This window comes from Mya arenaria, chromosome 17, assembly GCF_026914265.1.
Source record: "Mya arenaria isolate MELC-2E11 chromosome 17, ASM2691426v1".
Lineage (NCBI taxonomy): Eukaryota > Metazoa > Mollusca > Bivalvia > Myida > Myidae > Mya > Mya arenaria.
In genome coordinates this window covers 53,002,430-53,027,780 of record NC_069138.1, presented here as the reverse complement: position 1 = coordinate 53,027,780, position 25,351 = coordinate 53,002,430, and the positions used below count along the sequence as shown (strand labels likewise).

Here is a 25,351-nt window from a genome sequence, read left to right as displayed (position 1 = left end):
AAAGGCCCGGTGGTATGTCGACGACATCCTAGAACCATGCGTAGTGCCTCTCTTGCCAGATCACAGTGATGTCACCATTACCCAGTAGGACAACGCACGGCCCCATTCAGCCAGACTCACTACTGACTATATGTGAGAGCATCAATGTTTTGCCCTCGCCTGCCTTCTTTCCGGATTTTGGGTCCCATTTAACATCTTTGGGACCAGCTTGGACGTCAGGTACACCGCGGACGTCACGTCATCAACAACAAGGCAGAGCTTGTGCAAGCGCTTCGGGAGGAGTGGAATACCATTCCCCAGTACCGCATACAACGTCTCATTCGTAGTATGAGACACAGATGCCAAGCTGTAATGGGTGCTAACGGCGGGCATACTAGATATTGAGTTTGTGAATTTCAATTTTTACCCCCGACGTCTTAGGTGGCACAATTATCATCAAGTTACCCACAAATCATCATTTAGTAAGTGTTACATTTCAGAATAGCCTAAACTTCATTTTACTCTAGGTTTTCTTATGGAACTTCACATCTACGTCAAATTATGAGAAGAATGTGCGATTTCATTGACCGCGAGTATATTTCGATTTAGTAATTATTGACAAATGATGGGACAAGTGTGAGGTTATTGCCATACTAACAAGTTTATATCCACAGTTGAGTTTCATTGACTGTTCCAAGGCAGTTATCCCATCATTTAACGGTAAAACAATTTTGATGAGGGTATGGTTTGTGTTTGTTTTTTTGTTTTTGTGTATTTGGTGTAAGTTTTTGTGTGGTGTTTGTGTATGTGGTGTGAGGTTGTGTGTGGTGTTTGTATTTATGTATGTGATGTGAGGTTGTGTGTGGTGTTTGTATTTGTGAATATGGTGTAAGTTTGTGTGTGGTGTTTGTATTTATGTATGTGGTGTAAGTTTGTGTGTGGTGTTTGTATTTGTGTATATAGTGTAAGTTTGTGTGTGGTGTTTGTATTTATGTATGTGATGTGAGGTTGTGTGTGGTGTTTGTATTTGTGTATGTGATGTAAGTTTGTGTGTGGTGTTTGTATTTATGTATGTGATGTGAGGTTGTGTGTGGTGTTTGTATTTGTGTATGTGATGTAAGTTTGTGTGTGGTGTTTGTATGTGTGCATGCAGTGTAAGTTTGCGTCAGGTGTTTGTATTTGTGATGTGGTGTTAATTTGTGTCTGGTGTTTGTATTTGTGTTTGTGGTGTAAGTTTGTGTCTGGTGTTTGTATTTGTGTATGTGATGTAAGGTTGTGTCTGGTGTTGGTATTTGTGAATATGGTGTAAGTTTGTGTCTGGTGTTTGTATTTGTGTATGTGATGTAAGGTTGTGTCTGGTGTTGGTATTTGTGAATATGGTGTAAGTTTGTGTCTGGTGTTTGTATTTGTGTATGTGATGTAAGGTTGTGTCTGGTGTTGGTATTTGTGAATATGGTGTAAGTTTGTGTCTGGTGTTTGTATTCGTGTATACGATGTAAGTTTGTGTCTGGTGTTTGTATTTGTGTATGTTGTGTAAATTTGTGTCTGGTGTTTGTATTTGTGTATACATATGGTGTAATTTTGTGTCTGGTGTTTGTATTTGTGTATATGGTGTAAGTTTGTGTGTGGTGTTTGTATTTGTGTATGTGGTGTAAGTTTGTGTGTGGTGTTTGTATTTGTGTATGTGGTGCAAGTTTGTGTCAGTTGTTTGTATTTGTGTATGTGGTGTAAGTTTGTGTCTGTTGTTTGTATTTGTGTATATGGTGTAAGTTTGTGTCTGTTGTTTGTATTTGTTTATATGGTGTAAGTTTGTGTCAGTTGTTTGTATTTGTGTTTGAAGTGTAAGTTTGTGTGTGGTGTTTGTATCTGTGTATCTGGTGTAAGTTTGTATTAGTTGTTTGTATGTGTGTATATGGTGTAAGTTTGTGTCTGGGGTTTGTATTTATGTATGTGGTGTATGTTTGTGCTTGGTGTTTGTATTTGTGTATGTGGTGTAAGTTTGTGTGTGGTGTTTGTATGTATGTATGTAGTGTATGTTTGTGTGTGGTGTTCGTATTTGTGTATGTGGTGTAAGTTTGTGTGTGGTGTTTGTATTTGTGTATGTGGTGTAAGTTTGTGTGTGGTGTTTGTATTTGTGTATGTGGTGTAAGTCTGTGTGTGGTGTTTGTATTTGTGTATGTGGTGTAAGTTTGTGTGTGGTGTTTGTATTTGTGTATGTGGTGTAAGTCTGTGTGTGGTGTTTGTATTTGTGGTGTAAGTTTGTGTGTGGTGTTTGTATTTGTGTATGTGGTGTAAGTTTGTGTGTGGTGTTTGGATTTGTGTATGTGGTGTAAGTTTGTGTTTGGTTTTTGTGTACGTGACGTTAGTATGTTTGTGTCTATCATTCATTGTCGATTGGACCCTTGTCTTGTGCCCCTCAACAGGGCTTATTTTTTAATTGCTGACTACTGGGCATAAAGGGTCATAACTCTTGACTGACTAAAACATCTGTTATTTTTTCAATATATATATATACAACGCGTAACCAAAATTGGTAAATATTGAAAATAGTAAACGTTTATGAAAGAGATAGCCAACTATGTTGACCCTGACCACGACCATCGACCATGGATGGGTTGAACGGCATATACAACAGGGGTTTACAGCTGGTAAGTGCCAATCCTGAACAGCAGCAATTGATACAGTGTCTATTGAAGTTTTAGGGATTGATAAGTTTTGTATTAAAATATGTCAAATAATAGAATTCACATAAAAATACCAGTATGTTGATGAGGTTCATTATTACCAATAGTATGATGGCATTGACTTGTAAATAACGTACTTTTCATAGTTTTTCAAAAACATTTAACTATCAACACTCTATTTCTCCAAATTCATTTAACCACATAACAGTGTAGAATGGTACTTTATCACAAATGATTCTACATGACATTTGTACTTTCACAAATTATGTTGATATACATTTTTTTCATCTCTTTAAATAATAATTTATTTAAAATACTCAAAAAATATAGGTTGTAGTAATGTGATTTATGCACGATGCCTCCCTTCAAATAGAACAAGAGATGTTTGTCTAACATTATGCACCCCCCCCCCACCCCCTGAGCACCATGTTGTCAGGAATATTTGGACAATGAATGAACTATGCATGGGCAGAAATGACAGCTGATTTGTCATTGACATTGGATGCCTTTGAGGCAGTCTTAAGATTATGACTATTCAAAGTGTAAGGATAGTAGGTACTGTTTATAATTATGATCAGATGATGACTGATATTTGCAGATAAACATGTATCCTATGAGCAGCAGGGAATAAGTAAATATGACGTAAATTCTAATGATCTATATGAGTTGTAACCTTGACCTTTGACTCGAACTCAAAATCCATAGGGTTCAACTACCTGTCACCCCCAACCTAAATGTCAATGTTTCAGGGCCATGGGTGCAGGTATTGTCGAGTTATCACGCAGACAAGCTTTTTGCCTTCAAGGTCACTGTGAACTTTACCTGACCCGGAGACCCCTTAAACCAGGGATCGTCTACTGGTCAGGCCCAACCTTCGAGTCAAGGTTGAGGTCCATGGGTGCAAGCATTGACGAGATAGACCTAAGACAACCTTTTCACATTCATGGTCACTGTGACCTTGACCTTTGAGCCAATGACCATATAATCAATAGGGGTCATTTACTGGTCAGGCCCAACCTTCATGTCAAGTTTGATGACCATAGGTCCAGGAACTGTCGAGTTTGCATTCATGTTAATGTGACTTTGACCCTTGACCCATAAAAAAATCAATAGAGGCCAACTACTGGTCAGGCCAAACCTCCAAGTCAAGTCTGAGGGCCATGGGTTTCTGCATTGTCAAGTTATCATTCAGACAACCTTTTTTGTATTTAAGGTCACTGTGACCTTGATCTTTGACCCGATGACCCCAAAAGTCAATAATGTTAATGTTTTGGTCAGGACCAGTCTCCATGTCAAATCTGATAACCAATGGTCCAGGCATTGTTGACTAATCACTTGGACAAGCTTTGCCAACCTTTTACCGTTAAAGGTCACTGTGACCTTTGACCCGATGACCTCTTAAATCAATAGGGGTCACTTCTGGTCGGGCCCGACCTTCATGTCAAGTTTGATGACCATAGGTCTAGGCATTGTTGAGTTATCATTCGGACAAGCTTTGACAACATTTTACCTTTAAGATCACTGTGACCCTTGACCTGATGACCCCTTAAAGCAATAGGGGTCATCAATTGGTCAGACCTAACCTTCATGTCAAGTTTGATGACCATAGGTCAAGAAATAGTTGAGATATCACTCGGACAAGCCTTGGTCTACCAACGGACCGAGCAACCTACCGACCAACCGGCATGTGCAAAGCAATATAACCCCTCTTCTTTGAAGGGGGGCATATCAACAACTTTATATGTATAGTAGGGTAGTAGCTAGAGTTATGGAAGGGTGCTGCATCCGTCCTTTTTGGTAGCACCCTTCTACTGACATGCATGCCTGCATTAGCAATTCAGAATGTTAAGTTCTTAACAGCCCAATAATATGTGCCCTTTTCATTCTTTTCCTCTTTGGCTGCACCCTGTCCTTTCTGAAACCTGACTGAAACACCGTTTGTGCTTGAATTGTAATCAAGGCAAATCAAAATTTTATGATTTTATGAATAAATTAATTTCCTTTTACATTATACAAAAAAAATAGTTTAGTTCCTCAGTTAAGGGAGTACTTGAGTTTCTCATTCAACAGGCCCCAATTTCTCAAAACTTCTTAAGGTAAAAAAGATTAGTAGCTTCTTTCAAAATACATACTTTAATTTCATTTTGATAAATGAAAAATTGTTTATTGTAATTATCATAAAAATAATTCCTATTTTAAGCCTAAAAAATCTTATTAAAAGAGTAAATATAACACAAATTATAGAAAAATAAAAATAGTGAGCTTAGCTTAATTCTGTTTTAGGGACTTTTTCCAGACATTTCCAGAAATTGAGGCCAGAGGTTTGATAATGATAAATCTAACATAGTAACGTAGCGTTGTAGTACGCATATCATCATCGTTCTAGTTAAAGAAGGGATATTGTTTACATTCAAAATGAACACTACATAGGAAAACAATGTTTGTTAAGAGCCAGTTTCAACAACATTTAATTCACACAAAGATAGTTCTCTTCAGGCCATGGCCAATGAATAAATAAAAGTAGTGGTGTTGACAAAATGTGTTTATTGAACATATTTTACAAAACAGAGGTTTTCAATATTCTTGAACAAAGTATTTTAGTAAGTGTCATTTTTTTAACATAGAAGTCAAATAGTCCAAAAACAGGAAAATCATACACACATGAACATGTACTATACATTTACTGCAAGCATGCCATACCCAGCTGATTCTGACCTCGACGAGGGGATTCATCTATCTTTCCACTGCGGACATTTATTTTGATTGTGTTCTACTTTTAGAAGCACTTATATTCATGTTGCACAAAGCAATCTAGAGTACATTTTCCAAATAATTTGAATATGGTAACTCAATAAACTTCTTTATTTTTGCCTCCAGCAATCAGGCTAGACCTTAACAGCTGTTTAAAGATATTGAAAGGTTTTACATAAACTAGGGACAATTGTTTTTATGATATTATTAGAGAAAATACTTCTCCCTCAACTCAAAATAAATTTGACAGTTCCAGAAAACAGAAGTCTCCCTTCAGCTTCATCCCTCCACAAATCACCTCACTGTAATCAAATCTCAATCCTTCCACAAATTATCTTAATTCATCCACAGAAATACATCATTTCATCCACAAATTATCTCAATCCACCTTATAAAATACCATAATTGATCTACATGTTAGCCCAGTCCGTCCACAAAGGCATCTATGTCCTCATTAGTTACCCCTTGCATTTCATCATCTTCCTCTTCTTCCTCCTCTTCTTCTTCCTCTTCTTCTTCCTTATGTCCATATATCATATTCACAAACAAATCAACAGGAACAACCTTTTCAGAGTTATCTCCCTTCTCTGACTCTTCCATGGGCAGTGATCTATTTATAGATCTCTGGGATCCCCGGGATTTCCTCTCTAGCTCTTCATTTTGGAGTCTGACCATATTTTGAAGAGCCAGTTCTTCTACCTTCAGCCTGTTCAATTGGTCACTTATTTTGGAAGACATGTTAACAAGAGTTGTCTCTTCTTGTTTTAAATTTTGCAGCTCCTTCATAGAAGCAGGAATATTTACACCCGACATTTTAGTGGTTGTTCACTAAATGAGATAATTACTTTAGAAAATGTTCACTACACAATCTCCATTGAAATATATCTCTCTCAAACTCTTACCGGTATTAAGTTAATTCACAATTCACACCTAATAAATTGAAATCAAAACTTCAATACCAATCAATACCAATGTTCAGTTGTTCAATGCATGAACCAATATTCAATTCAAAAAGTTCAATACAAGTGTTAATTAAAATGTTCAATACATGTACCAATGCTCAATTCAAAAAGTGAAAACCACTGTTAAATTCAAACAGATCTAAACAAATTAGAACACATTATTTGTACATGGATGAATAGTATTCATCCTCAAGTTCATACAAATCAGTCGCAAGATCGTCTCTGACAGTCAACAGTTTTGCGTCATTCTCGTTTTGCAAAGTCTTGTACATTTGTGTATTGTTTGAGATTGATTCGTTCACCGATGGGAAATCGTTCAAGATGAGGTAGATTTTCAGATCGGAGACAAGTTTCATCAAGGACTCTCCGGCTCTAACCTGAAGCATAGAATAATTTATTGAAAACAAATGGTATTAACACATATGAATGAATGCCCAAAATAATTTGTTTCTAATTTAAATTACTGCCCCAACTCATATAGGGTATATTAGACTCAGGGCTTTTTCTATAGTACCCACGGGTCCGACTATCGGACCCATTCCAAAGCAAAATATAAGATATTTTTCCCAATCTTCAGAAAAAAAGTCCCAATAAAAATAATTTTATTTTATTTATTTTTTTAGAAAGTCTTTTTACCTGTACTGGTTCATTTTCAACATCCTAATAAATTATGTGATGTAAAGTTTCTTTGATAATTGAACTCGGAAATCATTGATTTTCATCACATTCAAAGATCAGTATGAAATATTATCTGTCATGATTTATTGCAATAGATATTTACACCCCAAGGATTGATTTTCTTTGTGTCTTTTAAAGGGAAAATAAACTAACATTAAATAATTTCCTAATTCGCAGGAGACTAGACAGCTTTTTCTTTTTACTGTAAAATTTCCCAATTTTGGCATTTTCACGACGCAAAATTTCCCAAAATGTCTAGGGTCTTTTTCCCAAAATGGGCAGAAAAAGCCCTGTTAGTTTACTGCCCAAAATCATATAGGGTATTTTAGTTTACTGCCCCAAAACCTGTAGGGTATTTTAGTTTACTGCCCTTAAACATATAGGGTATTTTAGTTTACTGCCCCAAAACATATAGGGTATTTTAGTTTACTGCCCCAAAACATATAGGGTATTTTAGTTCACTGCCCCAAAACATGTAGGGTATTTTAGTCTACTGTCCCAAAACATATAGGGTATTTTAGTTTACTGCCCTTAAACATATAGGGTATTTTAGTTTACTGCCCCAAAACATATAGGGTATTTTAGCTTACTGCCCCAAAACGTATAGGGTATTTTAGTTTACTGCCCCAAAACATATAGGGTATTTTAGTTTACTGCCCCAAAACGTATAGGGTATTTTAGTTTACTGCCCCAAAAATATAGGGTATTTTAGTTTACTGCCCTAAAACATATAGGGTATTTTAGTTTACTGCTTTAAAACATATTGGTTATTTTAGTTTCCTGCCCCAAATCATATAGGATATTTTAGTTTACTGCCCCAAAACATATAGGATATTTTAGTTTACTGCCCCAAAACATATAGGATATTTTAGTTTACTGCCCCAAAACATATAGTGTATTTTAGTTTACTGCCCCAAAACATAGTATATTTTAGTTTACTGCCCCAAAACATAGGGTAAGTATGTCCGGTATTCTTTTGAAGGAGTTGTCATGACTTGTTAATTTTCCAATATGTCTAAAAGGGGAAAAGAAATTGAAAGTAAGAAATTAGTTTGCTGTTTTAGAATAATCAGACCGTTGATTAACTGTATAGCAGACTAGTAAATCTACAGAAACAAACATGTGTTAATAGACCTGACTGTTCTGAAGTTCACGGGGCTTCTGTTAAACTTAAAGGAAGTTTGGAAGTATTTCCTCCAAAAGTTGAACTACGGGCAGGTATTGAAGCACACATAACATCTTGCTTTATTGCATTCTTAATTTGTTATTTTGGCTTCTGTATTGCTAAGTTCCTTTATGTAACCTGGCTTCTCCTATGTGACATTCAACATTGCTTGTGCATAAATGTGCAGGTCATTTTTCAATATTAACACCTCAACTTCCATTCCTTAAATATACTGCCTTTGGGCAATACAAGTTATCATCAGATGAATGCAACATCTTCGGATATGTTCGGAGGGCAATTCATTGCATAACAATATACATGAAAATGGTTGGTCTTGTTATTATTTGTATTGTGTCATCATGTCCCGTAAAATATAAATCAGCAATTTAAAAAGTGTAAATTTATGATATCTCAAATGTATTGTTGCCATAAGGGTTCCAATTTTATGTTTAAAAGTGATTTCAAGTGGTTGATCTTTTCCCGCGTTATTGTGACGTCATTTGATAAAATGTTTCCGGTATCAGTCGGGTCATTCTATTTACAGAATGAGTAAGAAAGGATTACAGAAAGGTTTTCATGAAATGAAAGATTTTTTTAACAATTTTTGAATGAAAGAATGAACTTTTGGTGTAAATATAAGTAATGAATTGTGGAATTGATGTCATTACCCGGGACATGAACCTCCTTCGGACTACACACACTTTGACCAGCCCAATTGGGTTCATACCCAGATAATGACATCAATCCCGCAATTCATTCCTTAAATATATTCATTCACCTCATCTTTTGACACTGGCTACCTTTTTAGTTTACCTCATGACATACTTTTCTTTCCTTTCTTAGAATTCCAATATTCAGAATGATTGACAAATGTCAGCAAGCAACAGGACGAATACTGCATAGATCAATGCAAAATGTCGTTATATGAGTGTTTCATAATTATTACACCAGATGACTCTGGGCTAACAATGTCGGTAAATTCTGCAATTTTCTAAATAAGGAATGATGACGAGTTGCTTCTGGTTGAGAGTTTCTGTCCAGTTCCATATAACTTTCCGGACTTGCACCCTCTGGTGCAAAAAAAAACAAGCTGTTTATATTCTGCTTCAGTGCTTGCTTTCAAGTGCTCTACGTCATTACAAGAATATGAAGTTTCTTAATGATTTGTAACAGATTATCATAACCCTGGTATTCAATTTGAAAAAAATCTAGCAAGATGATCAATATAACATTTAACCCTACTGTTGCTCAGATGACAAATAAAGGATGCAATAAGGGAAAACGTAATTGTCAGAAAGCAAAATTTACATGTCACAATGCAAGACATATTTTTTGCTTCAATACCCTTACAAAGTCAAGGCTTGGAAGTACAAAATATCTAATTCTGCTGTCATTGTTACCTTTATGGTCACACTTTTTTGAAGTAAAATAAATCATTTAAAAATAATTTTGTGAAATTGGCAAGATATAGTTCAAAAGTTGCAAAATAAGTCCTTATTCAAGTAGGTATTGAACAAAAGTTGAAAAATTATTAGCGCTCGAGGGACTAAAGCATCCACATATCAGAGAAAACTTCAAAAATTGCTGTTCTTACTTCTTGTTCTTAATGGAAGACCCTAAGTATACGTACTATGTTGCTGGCTCTCACTTGCATCTCATATTGATCTTGTTCCGCTTGAGTTATCCTGGACACCTGACTGTCTTCCTCTACCTATATTAAAACAAGATATTCTTGCAACAATTATAGAAGTTTATATGGAACTCTGATATTCAAAGTTTCCTCATGTATATTCTAAATTTAATGAAAGTCAATTCCCCCCCCCCCCTCCATTATAGAGAATGGTAAGGGGCCCTTTGCTAGGGAAAATTGGTGACATTTTGGCAAAAAGGGGAATAATACTTACATGATTCATATAATGTTCAACTTGATTACAAACGGTTTGTAATATTCATGAATGCCACTATATTGCTACAATTGCTAAATGTTACGAGGTCAGTGCTCCACAAAATAAATTTAAAAAATCAAAATTCTGGGAGGGGGAAAAATATATTCTTTTCTTATATTCTGGCGGGATATGGGCCAAATTTCAGCCCCATAAGGGGCTGGAAAACCCCCCACTGAAGTTTATCCTGTAAAAATCTAATTGATGCTATTATTACATTAATAAATATACATCTATATATAAATAAATGTATATATCTTCAACTCTACACAGGCAACATCTTTTTTATGTGAGACAATGTAAAGGCAGGAGAAAAATAAAAATAAAATCTGCCAACCCTTCCCACTTCTGGGTGAGCATCTAAAAGTATAATTTTTGGTTTAAGTACATGTTACCCTATTTCACCTTAGAGTTCGGACACCTTAAAATAATTATTTTTTTCGCTGTCCGAATTTATAGAAAATTACCATTTTTACATTTTATCTACATGTATGTTAAACATGCCTGTTTTCTTCATTTTGCATTTTACCACTTATTAATTTATCCATAGTTATCGATGATTATAAACTTATTTATTACGCCTATAAGTGTAAATCCTTCATCATGTTAATTAAAATCCCATTAAACACCATTTTATAATTGCATTAAACTGAATAAACACCTTCTATCGGCTTCAGATCAAACAGTCACCACTGTGTGACGTCACATAACTCACAGTTATACCCACGAGGATCTCGTGGAGAGCATGGACATTGCTATGCAGGATTAATGTGAGTGGTGTTTTCGATTGTAACTAAAGTATTGCATTTCTCACTTTAATTCATCACATTAAATAGTTACCTGTATCATTGAATGTGTTGACTTTTATTGTTCTTTTGATGTTTCAATGAGTATTACACAATACTGTACGATTATTGCTTCATACAGTCTATAAGTGTGGTACAAGTTTCAAAGTTTATTGGCACATCGTTTTACAAACATGTCATGTCTTTGTTTTCTTTACCACTTGATTACCCTTGTTGTTTTTTAATCCTCCAATTAATAATCACACTTCCTTTTCAACAGGCAATAAATCGTTTAGGATGGGGTAAAAACTAATTAAGTTTTCACCTGTAGTGGTGTCATGATACGGTTAGGAAATGTAGCCAGGCAAATTTGTTAGGATAAAGATGAATTATCTTTGTCTGTGAAACTTAGTAACTGTGAAAGTTATGATCGATGTCCTTTGGGTGTCCGAAAATTAAGTAGCAAAATAAATTATTTTTGAAAATAATTATGGGTGTCCGAATTTTTAGAGTGTCCGAACTCTAAGGTGAATTACGGTACTTACAGAAATACTTATCTCTAAACTTATGAAGGCCCTTACCCTTGCAAGACGAATGATCTCTGTAAAGCTATCAAGCATAGACTTGATGTCTGCCCGCAGCCGGATGGTGTATGACTTTAACAGGGCCTCTTTGCTTTGAGGAATTGTTCTCTGGCTGGATGGTGCTTGAGACATTCTAACGGCATTTCAAACCTGCATAAATGGTAAACACTGATAAATTTTCATTAAATCCATTACTTGTTAACTGCCAAAACAAGTATTTTATGTATTCAATGCCGATATACATGCAATTGAAATGCAGCAAAAAGATGAAGCTTACAGGTTATAGTGTGTGCATACCACGTGATAATTAATGTCATAAAATGCTACGTCAGAAGGCAATACTTTGCTTGAAATGAAGAATTTTAACTTTACTTTTTATTCATCATATTAAATGAAACATGGAGCAGTCTACAGTTTAGTTTCTTAAAACACTTCGACAAACCTTTTTAAAAAAACGCCGCCTGGTGTAGCACTGTCAAAACATTATTTTGGAAACAGGTTTGTCCAATTGTTTGAGGAAACTAATCACCTAATCAAACTCTGGTAATAAAACAAAGGCATGGCTCTTTAAGCGGCATGGACTGCCCTTTGTTTCATTTAAAATGATGAAGAAATACTATCAAAAAGTTATCTTTGTTTGAAGTCATCATTAGAAGCAAAATGTACCTTTCCGACCACAGGTGTCTGGTGCGTTTTTTTACCCCCCCCCCCCCCTTCTACCCCCCCCCCCACAACCAACCATCATAATATAACATTACATTTCCCATCTGTGACAAAGTATATTCTATAATATACTTGTAATTCTATAATATACTTGTAATTCTATAATATACTTTGTCACAGATGGAAAATTGTCAGATAATATACTTTGTCACAGATGGGAGATTGTCAGAAGTTGGATGTAATGTCATATTATGATGTTTAAAAAATATCTGGATATTTTTGAGAGATTTGGAAAAAAAATGGTGCGTTGTAGAGGGGCGGGGGTAGTAGAGGGGGTGGGGGTCAAAACACCGGATTGTACACCTGTGTTTCCGACATATCATTTGTGACGTAATTTATCACATGGCATACACACACTGAGTTAATTACAACTATATCCAAAGAACCTGTATGTGGTCCAGGATGCACTCTCTACATTTAAGTTTGAGAATGCCACTTCAGAATGATATTTTGTTTTTAATATCTATATAAGTTATGCACATAATTTATACTTGTTATCTTTAAATTCACCGTACCCAACTTAAAAGTGACTGATTTTTCCTACAAAACAAAATCACACTCTCACTGAACATTCTGACAACATGCAACTTATATAATGCTGTAATAACTTAATTCACAATCATTATAAAAAATATTCTAATGAATTTTCTTACAAGAAACGTGACATACTGAACCTTTTCTTCTGTTAAAAACACTTAGCTTTGAACTGAATTTTAAGGAAATTTATGATTGTCATGTGCATGAAACTTTAGATATGGATTTCAATCTGAACCATTGCCTGTCTACATAAAAAAAATTTATAGGGGAATGGAAGTAGTGCCCAGTATGGCACATTGAAGCGTGACGTCACACGCACCTACTGGTCGGCCTCGAATACAACTGGTTTGCAAAATACCGCCATTGTTATTTACAATCAGAGCGTGAATATTGCGGGATCTTTTGACAGCGTTATTTATAGAAAATGTAAACAAACACTCAGAATGTCGACTAGTTGTTCTGCACCAGGGTGCACACAATGTTTTGTGAAAGATTCTGGAATTCATTTCTTTTGACGAAATTGCAGAGGCACTCGTGATGTAAGGACATGATCTACCTCAATCGTGTGACCAAGGTATTAGATTAAGCTTTTAAACTTTATGTACTTAAAAATTTAACTTAGCATCCTATCACATTAAGAATTATATCGAAGGCAAATAAAATAAAAAATAAAATAAATAAAGACATGCATACATAATAAATCTAGAACTGTCCACATACACATATTGCAGCTGTATAAATGCTTAAACATAAGTCAATTCATACTGGCAGGCACAGATCCAGGACCTGATCACATCCAGGCAGAGCTTGACAAAAGAAAATATCCGAAAATAATTCGGATAAAACACACAGTGACACACAATATTTTATAACGAACAAATCTAGATATGTATGAAGGGAATATTCAAGCTTCACAACAGATTGTGCCAAATATTTTATATAAAATATATCTTATTTAACATGAATTAACACTGCTTTTTACATAATATTAAAATATTTGTTAAAATCAACAAAATTAATGTACTCACATTTATTTTTTTACGAATAATTATTTGTTATCGCACACGGTCAAATAGCACGAACTTGAAAGAAATGAAACTGTAAATGGGGGGTGGGGATTTGCGGCGGAAAATATCAACATTAGTTTTAAGTGATGCATGGTGTGAGTTAGTTGTATTTGCTAGTATTTTGGCATATCAAATTTGCGCATCAAAGTACGCATGCACACCCAACCAATCCCTATACCACGGGTGTTTCTCCCGAAAACAAATCAATCGACTGTTATATATAGTGTATACATATGCAATAAGTATAGGGGGATTATTTTCGGGAGAAACATCTGTGCCATGGACGTTCTTGTGGTAATTATATAATGCAGAATGCATGCTAACTACAAAACGGGTGCTAAGTGTACAGAGAAGTCAAGGCAGAATCATTGTTAAGTTTTGAAAAGTGTCGTGATTCAGAACATGTTTGACATCTTGACCCCTCCATGGATGGCATCCCAACCACATCCCTATATCCTAAGTATTACCGAAACTTCAGGACTACTGTGTTATCTGAAATATTCCAAACATTACGAAGCCGGAAATACTACGCGATGTGCAGGGGCGGTTCCAGGAATAGAGGTAAGATGGGGCGCTGGTACTGCCTTTTAATGTGCGCCCCACCCCTATCAACGAAATACATATGGTTTAAAATGCTTGCAGGGGTGTTTTGGGGAACTCCCCCAAGATATTGATAACAATTCAAGTCAGGAATAGTGCATTTTGAGCGTGTTTTATTACTTTTTTTCTCATATCGACATAAAAAAATAAACTTGGGACGATTTTAGGGGGTGACTGGGGCGCCGTGCCCTGAATCCGCTAGTGAAGTGAAGAAGGGCGAACTATGTGACTGTCAGACAGTCCGTGACAGCATGTTAGTAATTAAATATCTGTCATATAGCAATGGGTAAAATTTGTTCAATTTTTAACTTTTTGTAATGATCTTTAAATGATTTTTCATTATTTCAAATAGACAGTAGTTAAAGTAATTAAACTGTTTGGAAGACATTTTAATTACTGTCTGAAATGTAAAAGAATATGAACTTACCATGCTTTCAGATGTTTGCAAATGAGTTTTTGTTGCTTTCAAAATTTCATTTAGAGGCGCAAACGACAGTATAATGATAGCAACATTGTAACGCTCCTTATCACCGGCTTACAGCAGTCCCAGCTTGACTCAGACTGTTCATTGACAGTATAATGATAGCAACATTGTAACGCTCCTTATCACCGGCTTACAGCAGCCTCAGCTTCACTAAGACTGTTCATTGACAGTATTATGATAGCAGCATTGTGACGCCTCTCATCACCGGCTCATAGCAGTCTCAGCTTGACTAAGACTGTTCATTGACAGTATAATGATAGCAACATTGTAACGCCCCTTATCACCGGCTTACAGCAGCCTCAGCTTGACTCAGACTGTTCATTGACAGTATTATGATAGCAGCATTGTGACGCCTCTCATCACCGGCTTACAGCAGTCTCAGCTTGACTCAGACTGTTCATTGACAGTATAATGATAGCAACATTGTAACGCCCCTTATCACCGGCTAACAGCAGCCTCAGCTTCACTTAGACTGTTCATTGACAGTATAATGATAGCAACATTGTAACGCCCCTTATCACCGGCTAACAGCAGTCCCAGCTTGACTCAGACTGTTCATTGACAGTATAATGATAGCAACATTGTAACGCCCCTTATCACCGGCTAACAGCAGTCCCAGCTTGACTCAGACTGTTCATTGACAGTATAATGATAGCAACATTGTAACGCCCCTTATCACCGGCTTACAGCAGTCCCAGCTTGACTCAGACTGTTCATTGACAGTATGATAATAGCAACATTGTAACGCCCCTTATCACCGGCTAACAGCAGTCCCAGCTTGACTCAGACTGTTCATTGACAGTATAATGATAGCAACATTGTAACGCCCCTTATCACCGGCTTACAGCAGTCCCAGCTTGACTCAGACTGTTCATTGACAGTATGATAATAGCAACATTGTAACGCTCCTTATTATCGCCAAACAAGAGTCTCGGTTTGACTGAAACTATAAAATGAAAATATAATGTAATGCTTCTCCACCTCGATTGAACCTATTTAAGTGATTTTTCTGTTTTCGAATTTACGAAGTCCGTTCCAACGGCTCCGAAACATCATAAAATGAGAACAACATAGTGGACGAAGAAAAAGTCGAATCGGAAAAGTAACAAGTGTTTTTTCATATAACAATGTATAAACGCTTCGGTGACCTGTATGCTTTATTTGATGGAAAAGTGTCCAACAAGTGTCTGTTTATTGACATAGCACGTACAAAATTAACAAATGGGGTTAAACAAATAGCATGTTAATTGAAAAATCATTCAATACATTCAAGACAACATGTCGCCTTGGCGCAAATTTACTTAGCCTTAACATTACACAAAACAGGATAATTGATTAATAACACAAATGTGTTTTACTGGAGTTGCGGTTGAGTCCGGTCACCGATTGTTAGCATCTCGTCACAACCCTAAACATACATCCTCGGCACCCCAGTGTATGCATAACAGAACAGAACAGAACAGAACTTTTTTTTATTACACTTAATAGTTTTTTTGTGTTATATTTACACATAGATATATCAGCGTCACATATGTTACGAATAAACGGGGGTGTTGAGAATGTAAGCATATGCATAAGGAAAAGGCTACTAATTTTCAGAGAAACGCGATCGAAATTATTTTACACAAACAATTTTAGCGAATACTAATTATTAGTACTTAAACGATTATCGCATGAAACATAATAATAAGTACTATTAACCATGAATCCGTTCTTTACATTAATGGTGGTGACACATGGATAAGGAAAATGCTACTCATTTTCAGAGAAACGTGATCAAAATGTATCTATACATTCAATTTTAGCGAACACTAAATATTAGTAAACGATTATCGTACGAAACATAATAAAACGCACTATTAATCATTATTCCGTTCTTAACATCAATGGTAGTGATAAAATGATTATCAGCCATTACCATTTAACTCAAAGGTATATAGTTTAATCACTGTAGGATGAAACTAATGTACAAACACTTATCTTTGGCCCCAGGTATAGGTCAACATCCTTAAGTATAGACATTTACTTTAATATCCTATCTATTTCCTATGTTACAATGGTTCTTCTTCCATAATTGGTGACATTGAAAGTTTAGAATAATTCTCATACAAATACACAGAACTTTTTGACTTGTGTATCAATTTCTTTCTAACACTAAGCAGCTTATTCAGACGTACGATGAACACTATCATGACTATTACACTTATTAGTTGTAATGAATCTATAGATGCCCATATTATGTGTATAATTCTTCCATCTATGCCATGCACGGATGTGTCTTTGTTGTCATTTGATATATACACTTGCGATTTTTGAAGAATGAATATGTCGTCTTGGTGTATGTAATTAAGATATCTTCCTAGAAGGTACATTGGTCCTGTTCTAAACATTGTATTTATGTATGGGGTGAAATACAATACATCCGCCTCAGCAAGGCCATCTATAACATGGGCCATAAACTCGTGATGTTTACTAGATATGAAAAAGTCATTTGCAATGCCGAATGGATTATATGAGTAATTCAATGCCACTTTCTTTTCACCAATTTCTTGTAACAATAGATCCATTGGTCTTTTGCACTCGATGTCAATGTCGGCATAAACACCACCCATGAAATGCACAACAACGTACCTGGCTATATCTGCCCGTGCTAGCCATATATTTTTATATCTCTTATACAAGGGCATGACAGAGGGATAGCTGGTGTTTATCAGGTTCACAACCATTGTTTCGTTCCATAAAATGTATCTATACCCAGGGTTCATTCGCCTCCAAGACTCTCGATACGGTTTATACAGTTCAAAATACCCTTCACTATCATCAGAAGCATTGAGGAAGACTTGGTGTATCACCTTTGGGATTGAAGATTGCCTAGTTTCCGCATGCGTTGTCTGGTGAAATCTCTTGCAGAGATTGAAATTAAAATTAGAGTGTGTGATGAACTCCTTCGTTATATGAAATAAAGTCTTCCCATACACAATCATAAATATTCCAAATAATATCGAAAGCACGAGTACCAATCGCTTGTGTATATACAAAGTAGCTCTTGCCGCCCCAATAAGGACCTCTGGTCGATGGTTGGGCCGAAGACTTATCCTCATGTTTGCGTTTTGAATAAACCCACGTTAATGAAACATCATATGTTCACATTGGTATTTCCAGTGCTTGCTGTCGGTTAACATTGATCTCGTTGATTTTCGGCATCTTTTTCAATTTAGTTCACACATATTTCAGTTAAATTCCATTTGCTTTGTTGACCGTGCTTCAAGGTTTGTTTTCGCATTTCGCATTCCGATATTGTAGGGTACATGTGTATCACTGAGTTGAGATTTGTACACTTTGTTAAATCCACATCCACAACCCAGCCATCTATATCAAGGTATTTGCAAATACTTTCCACCCACTATATTTGTCCACATCGTTTCCATCACAAACAAGTTCACATAATTACAGGTGTACCTGCAAAGCAATAGAAAGCTTAAGCCGATATTGATTTAGTCTAACCTAGCGTAGTCAAACGCTCATAAAATTTTGAAATCGTCAATTTTTGTTGACTTTTAGTGATCGAGAAAGTTATTGGACTAATGGAAAACATGCACACAATTCAATTCAAAGGTTAACAATCGTTGTATTTAACAGATGTTCTATATAATTGATAACTACATTCATTCATGTTTTATCACATGACAACAGACCGTAAAGTACTGATTGTGATTCATTACTTTATACGGCGATAACTTAATTGTCCATTCACATGATACATTATCAAGTAGTAGATACGAATTAACATAAAGAAAGTATTCTTACTGTGTAATAAAGCTGTATTGTATAAACAAACACAAAACAAACAAATAAATCATTAAATGTTCTCACCTGAAGCTAGTCGTTCCCTCTACATGGGACAAAATATTAAGAATGTCAGGCTCGCATAACTTAAACTCAATCGATATTCAGAGGGCGTAGCTTAGGTTTAAAAAAAATGTAGGCCCGATGATTCTATGTGAGTTTGAGGACTTTTATATGCACATTACACACATTTAGTTAGATTTGCAATGATAACAATATAATCAAGCCATACACGTACCCTAGCTGAACGTAGTTAAAATAAACACCGGACTTACTTTGGTAAAATAAAACATTTTTTTAGTTGTTCAGAGTGTTTGATTAGCTATTAGTTTTTATTGCAATTTTTCGGTTATCTGAAATTGTCATTTTTCAAAAACAGTTGTGGGCCCACGCCTACAAGGTCCATGTGTAGCTACGCCACTGAGAATATTGTAATATGATCATAGTTACGTTCCACTTTAGTACTTTTGGGTATATACAGTGATTTGTTCAGTGCCTAGTAGGCCATGCAATTTAAGAGGAGTCATTGTATTCATATCTGTACAAATATTGGTGTAGGATTTCCCAAAATGTCTTACAGTTTAAACAGTCGGCATTTCTACCAGAGTTGGCGTTGCTATTTTCAGTTTGTTTGCGGATTAGTAATCTGGTCTGAAAAGGAATTACATAAATAGTCTTGTTATTAACTAGGATTTAAAGTAAATCCATACTTTGGATTGAAAACTCCCTGAACTTAAAACACCTGTAACGCTTTGTATGACCTTAAAAGTACGGGTTCGTCTTACAACCAGAGTACACATCATGTTTTGACAATTACCATTTCAATACAATCTTTTTGTAATATACATTAACAAATTTTGCATACTTGTATCTGCCTACATATGTAGGTAGATTTGATTATACACATCGATAATCATCCTCGGCACCCCGGCGTATCATAACCTATATCATATAGGTTATAGATACGCTAGGGTGCCGAGGATGCATCGGTAATGAAAACTAGAAAAAAGGTTTCATGTAACTTAATGATTAAACAGTATGATAGACTGTTACCTGTGGGTATGCATGTATCAGCTTTCTGAGATGCTACCAGTTCCCAGCTCAATTCAGGCGGACTCCTGTGCTGCAACATCTGTTTCTTTCCTTGTTCCACTATTTTACTGGGAAAACAGATGCTGTTTGAAAAAAATACCACAGCATGTGTGTAATGCCCCAAAGGTGAGAGTGGTCTAGGTGGTCTAGGTATTCGGCATCTTATCCAACATATCCCAAGCTCGAGCGCCATCGGGAGGGGGGGGGGGGCGGGGGCGTGGAGTTCTATTTCTATAGGTTGTCCGGTTAGTGCAGTGGTTAGCGCACTGGCTTCTTACCTAGGCGACCTGGGTTCGATTCCCGGCCTGGGCACATGTGAATTTGGTTTGTGGGCACCTAGCTTGACAAGTGGGTTTCCTCCGGGTCACTCCGGTTTTGCCAACATTGCAAGCCCTTACACTCTCGTGGAAATGGTACCAACGAGAGTGATTAATATAATTTGGTTATAACTTGTTTTACAATCGTTGTAGAATATAATTATAAGTTAACTTTAGATCATAGGCCTTTCAAAAAGGTGGCCAGTACTGAATTCAGTGGCTCGTTTTAGATTATAGCTACTAAAATAAATGTGTATAAATTAGCGGTTGCGAGCTACGAAATTATTGTATTAGTACAGTATCATAGCTAATGCTTACATATGATTATAAACTATATTGCAGCTGGAGGCTTGATTAAGCCTTTGTGTACTTCATATCATAATGGAAACACTTCCCATGTTGTTGTCAACCACGCTCTTATTAAATACCAGACCCATACTTTTTTTAACAATCATATTTAATGTGTGTGAGCTGTATCAGTCTCTCATTCAGTGTCCACTAGGACTTCATTCAGTGTCCACTAGGACTTCATTCAGTGTCCACTAGGACTTCATTCAGTGTCCACTAGGACTTCATTCAGTGTCCACTAGGACTTCATTCAGTGTCCACTAGGACTTCATTTAGTGTCCACTAGGACTTCATTCAGTGTCCACTAGGACTTCATTCAGTGTCCACTAGGATTTCATTTAGTGTCCACTAGGACTTCATTCAGTGTCCACTAGGACTTCATTTTAACAGGCTGTGCTCTACACAAACATTTCTCCTCAAGGGGAGGATTTGTAATAGTTTTTAGATTATAGTTCTTATTTGTCAGCCCTAGTTGAACATGTCATAATATTGACATGTTGTGTACAGTTGCACAATGCAATATATGTTTTTAAAATCCAAACACTATCATATCGTTATATGTTACTGACTTTATTTGTTTTGAATCTTAAGTACGCACAGTATTATTACTCTGGTGAACGAGAATGTGATATGAAGGCCCTGAATTAAATACATATTAATCGTATTAAGTTTCTCAAATGGCTATCGATGCGTTCAGAGATAAGATTATAATATACATTTTCCCCATTTGTCGATAGTGCACAATTGCACTTAATTTCAATTGGAGGCTGGAAAGCAGACGATTTATTTAACACGATCGTATGGCTGTATGTAACCTCAGGTTAGCCTCGTTCTCATCTCCAAATATGTTATTACTAAAATATCATTTACAGCATTTAAAACTCAGTTTTTCTACTTTAAACTTTCCACTTCTAGTTGCACCGATTGGCGAATAACTCCAGGGACATTCGATCTCAAAAACGGCTAAGTATCTGACGCCATTTTTATGATTTATATTGATAATGTGTATGGGAGGCGGAAAAAATCTCCCCCCACCCCGCCGTTCCCTGACACAATCCATCCCCCTCATTTTTGTATAGGTGGACATAATACCCCCACCCCACCCCATCATATTTTTCGAGATGGACATAACCCCCCCCCCCCCCCATCATTTTTTTAATCAACGTGTGCTGTCATACAGTCTGTTTTAGCCACCAATTATGATATGGTTGGCCTTGTTATATCTGTTTAAATCCATCAATTATGATAATCTTAGGGAGTCCATTCTCATTTATCAGAGGTTTGATAATGACAAATCTGTGGTACGCATGGCATCATCACTCTGGTGTACGATAACGAGAGTTTCCAGTGTCATTTCCTCGGTCAGGTCATTGTCAGAGACAAACTTGGCTACGTCTATGAGTAAAACGTTTAAATGCTTTCTTTTCTTGAGCTGAAATGTTTCTCGTTATTATAAATACAATTATCTTGAACCAAATACGCACCTCGAACAACTTGTATGACAGACAGACATAAATATTTATTACGACGTGTACATGGTACATTGTCAATAAACATAATATACATATTTCATGAAATATACAAATAACATTCAACAAGACTATGTATAATAATAATAATAATATTAATAATGATAATAATAATAATAATAATAATAATAATAATAATAAATAATAATAATAATAATAATAATAATAATAATAATAATAATAATAATAATAATAAACAAGAGAAAAACACACACACACAAAACAACAACAGCGCGAGGGTCGGGATGAACCTATCTTACACGAGCGGCTATGGTAGATGCTTTTTCTCCCACCTCAGTTAAACAAAATTAAGTAAAATGTATTTTTTTGCCGGAACTCTTTTCTGCTTAGTGAAAATAATTACGTACGGATATGCAATAATTCGTGGTTGTCATGGATATTCGCGCAGTGATTCAGAGTATGTAAATGGTCTGATTGGTCTTTAAATAGTTCTAAGAAGAGTGAAGCATTATTTCTTGAAAGGTGCGTGGAAATTGTTTTCTGGTGACATTCGAAGCGAGAAATAATTAACTCGCGTTCTAAATATTGCCACAAGACAAGGTTTCCATGATGCGCTACAGACGACAGTCTTCAACAAGGGGGGTAATTACAATGTGGTAACCATTAAAAGAAGTTCCATACGGGCATTTTATCTTCGCCCGTGGGCAAGATAAGAATTTCTAGCATGGTTAAATTCATTCGGAACTCCTCGGCCATTTTTTTCAAAAACAACCTCGGATGTATGCCGGTACATCATTTGAAGTAGTTCGTATTTTCTTTAAATTATATCTCTAATTAAATTTAGTGCTTTAGAGTTGTATTAATTGATCTAAGTTTAAATTGATTACCAGTGAAGTGTATTATTGCAAACATATTTAAGATTTCAAAGAGTAAAGACATAAAGTTTAACTGCTAAATAAAATTACTACGCGATCTACTAGCAGCGGACTTAAACGTACCTCTTTTTGAGTATGTAAACCGTTCAAATACATCCGAGGTTGTTTTTTGAAAAAAATGGCCGAGGAGTTCCGATTGGGTTAAATTATCTGAGGTGGGAGAAAAAGAGTGCATGTATATAGACATATTTCGGGTGGAGATAAAGAGTGCATGTCTATATACATCTTTTGGGTGGTGATAAAGAGTGCATGTATATATACATCTTTCGGTTGGATATAAAGAGTGCATGTATATAGGCATGTATATAGACATCTTTCGGATGGTGATAAAGAGTGCATGTATATAGACATAAACGATAATAAAGGTCGACGCCATTTGTTATAAATAAATATGTAATATAAAAAAACTACATTTTTCATAGCGATACCGCGATCAACAATGAGCGCTTTCGAGGATTACGATGTCGTGTCTCGAAATTATGATGCCAATAGGGGTCCCATCGGTTTGGAAACGGTGTCAGCATTCATCCAGTTCTACACCAACAAACCTTTGCAGGTAATTTTGAAACTCCCATAATGCAAAGGAAACACCAGAAACAAGCCAAGTAGCCGACCACATGTAATTGTTTTTATGCACACAGGGCAAACGCCAAAATGGACAAGCAAACAAACAGGACATACAAGACAGTACACGCGGTTGGCATGCATTTTAAAAATACAATTAGTGTACTGTCAATAAATAGGCATACCGCCTATAAACAATCAGCGAATAACGTTCATTATATGTCTATTTCAGGAGCTTCATGTTTTTGATGCTGGCTGTGGAACGGGAAACTACACTAAGGCATTGCTTGAACTCGGTGTTGGTCAAGTAACGATGGTGGATGCATCGCCAGGAATGATAATGAAGGCGAAGGAAAAGCTTAACGATGAATTCGAAAAAGGGAGAGTGAAATTTGTAGAGAATTTGCTTCCATCTTTGCCATTTCCTGACGATACATTTGATGTCGTGATGTTCAATATGGTATAAACAACGTTTATATACTATTGAAGCGAAATAATTAAACATAATTGTACATAAGTCTTCATTTTGTTGGTTAAGCCCATTTTAACCTACTATGTGATACATCATTATGTCTTAAAAATGAAAACTTTTCTGGGTTCTACATAAGTATCGTTTTCTTTCCTAATGTAAAAGCAGATGTAAATATTTAGAATATAAAATCAGAGCTGTTACACATAGTTCAAGATCTTGCTTTTTAAATTTAAGGTGCTACACCATCTTGACAAACACCGTGAGAACAATACTGATGAATATCCAAACATTACAACTGCAATGAAAGAGGCAAGCCGCGTTCTACGAAAAGGGGGAGTTGTTTCCATAACAACCACACTTCGGGGACAGTTTCAGAAAGGTGTCTGGAACTACCAACTGCATGAAGAAATTACTCTTATATATGCACCCATACTTCAAACGAGTGATTTTAACAAAAAGGCGTTTGCAGAAGCTGGGATTGATATGAAGCAAAAGCTGAGTTTGCTGGATGTCCCGTTGGTGACAAACCACGATTTTTACGAAGGTCCTCTCCATAAGGAATGGAGAGATTCAGATTCGTACTGGTCATACGCAACGGAAGCGGAAGTTGATGAAGTTAAAAAGAGGATTTGGGCAATGAAGAAAGCAGGCACATTAGAAGAGTGGTGTAAAGAACACGACAAAACAAGCACAAATGGTGCAATCACGGTCATCATAGGAACAGTGCTTTAATCGGAATTTTAAAACGGTGTTCATGTTGAATGCTTGTTATCAGAACTTACAGCTATAATCAAACTTCAAGACAGAAGTATATTTCAAACCAAAATTTCTTTTTGTAGTATCTTTTAAAAATATACAAAGTCGTGTTTAAATCAAAATGAAATGGTGCGGTTATTATATTCATTCGTTTAACTTGTGATGTTAACTGTCTGATAAACAGATTACTATAGTTCTATATCAAATTGCGTTTTAGTGAATATTATTTGCAGGAGATATAGAAAGCAAGTAAGCTGTTTATCTGCGCTTATGCAATGAGTGGATTTATTAACTAGAAATCTTACACTTCGTGGAGAGTTATTTTTTTTCATATCTTAGTCACTTTTTATTTTTGAAGTTTGCGTGTAGTTTTGCGAAATTTAAATATATATCAGTTTATATATATGGTGTATGGGTTAATTATGATATTAATAAAAAAATAAAATAAAAAAACAACAATAATGTTTGTTTTACCAATACACATACAATTATCATATCATATGTTGCTGATGGATGCGTAGTGAAAGGGGAGACAACTTTGCATAATGTTTTCAACCTGTATTGTTGATGCTGTTTGACCTTAAATATC

The 25,351-nt window shown here is 35.8% G+C and overlaps 4 protein-coding genes across 7 annotated transcripts; 1 reads left to right on the top strand and 3 right to left on the bottom strand.

Annotated features, from left to right (window-relative positions):
* Positions 1 to 5,197: 5,197 nt before the first annotated feature.
* LOC128222809 (snRNA-activating protein complex subunit 5-like) lies at positions 5,198 to 6,238 on the bottom strand. The gene has a single exon (XM_052931935.1). It carries the CDS (start codon positions 6,225 to 6,227, stop codon positions 5,832 to 5,834), a length of 396 nt encoding a protein of 131 aa, XP_052787895.1. The 5' UTR covers positions 6,228 to 6,238; the 3' UTR covers positions 5,198 to 5,831.
* Positions 6,239 to 6,531: 293 nt separating this feature from the next.
* Positions 6,532 to 13,858, bottom strand: LOC128222808 (mediator of RNA polymerase II transcription subunit 22-like). 2 transcript variants are annotated; one of them, XM_052931934.1, is made up of 4 exons: positions 13,820 to 13,858; positions 11,529 to 11,681; positions 9,850 to 9,930; positions 6,532 to 6,753 (listed from the first exon to the last, which is right to left on the bottom strand). In XM_052931934.1, exons 2-4 carry the CDS (start codon positions 11,661 to 11,663, stop codon positions 6,535 to 6,537), a joined length of 435 nt encoding a protein of 144 aa, XP_052787894.1. In that variant the 5' UTR covers positions 11,664 to 11,681; positions 13,820 to 13,858; the 3' UTR covers positions 6,532 to 6,534. The 2 variants fall into 2 exon arrangements, with proteins under 2 accessions (XP_052787894.1, XP_052787893.1); XM_052931933.1 differs by lacking the exon at positions 13,820 to 13,858 and adding an exon at positions 13,512 to 13,625.
* Positions 13,859 to 14,291: 433 nt separating this feature from the next.
* On the top strand, positions 14,292 to 25,052 carry LOC128222888 (demethylmenaquinone methyltransferase-like). Of its 2 annotated transcripts, none has more exons than XM_052932061.1 (4): positions 14,292 to 14,419; positions 23,393 to 23,526; positions 23,767 to 23,994; positions 24,241 to 25,052. In XM_052932061.1, the coding sequence occupies exons 1-4, from the start codon at positions 14,392 to 14,394 to the stop codon at positions 24,736 to 24,738; spliced, it is 888 nt and encodes a 295-aa protein (XP_052788021.1). In that variant the 5' UTR covers positions 14,292 to 14,391; the 3' UTR covers positions 24,739 to 25,052. The 2 variants fall into 2 exon arrangements, with proteins under 2 accessions (XP_052788021.1, XP_052788023.1); XM_052932063.1 differs by lacking the exon at positions 14,292 to 14,419 and adding an exon at positions 21,470 to 21,512.
* LOC128222887 (uncharacterized) lies at positions 16,120 to 19,951 on the bottom strand. Of its 2 annotated transcripts, none has more exons than XM_052932060.1 (2): positions 19,842 to 19,951; positions 16,120 to 18,401 (listed from the first exon to the last, which is right to left on the bottom strand). In XM_052932060.1, exon 2 carries the CDS (start codon positions 18,041 to 18,043, stop codon positions 16,994 to 16,996), a length of 1,050 nt encoding a protein of 349 aa, XP_052788020.1. In that variant the 5' UTR covers positions 18,044 to 18,401; positions 19,842 to 19,951; the 3' UTR covers positions 16,120 to 16,993. The 2 variants fall into 2 exon arrangements, with proteins under 2 accessions (XP_052788020.1, XP_052788019.1); XM_052932059.1 differs by lacking the exon at positions 19,842 to 19,951 and adding an exon at positions 18,816 to 18,869.
* Positions 25,053 to 25,351: the final 299 nt, after the last annotated feature.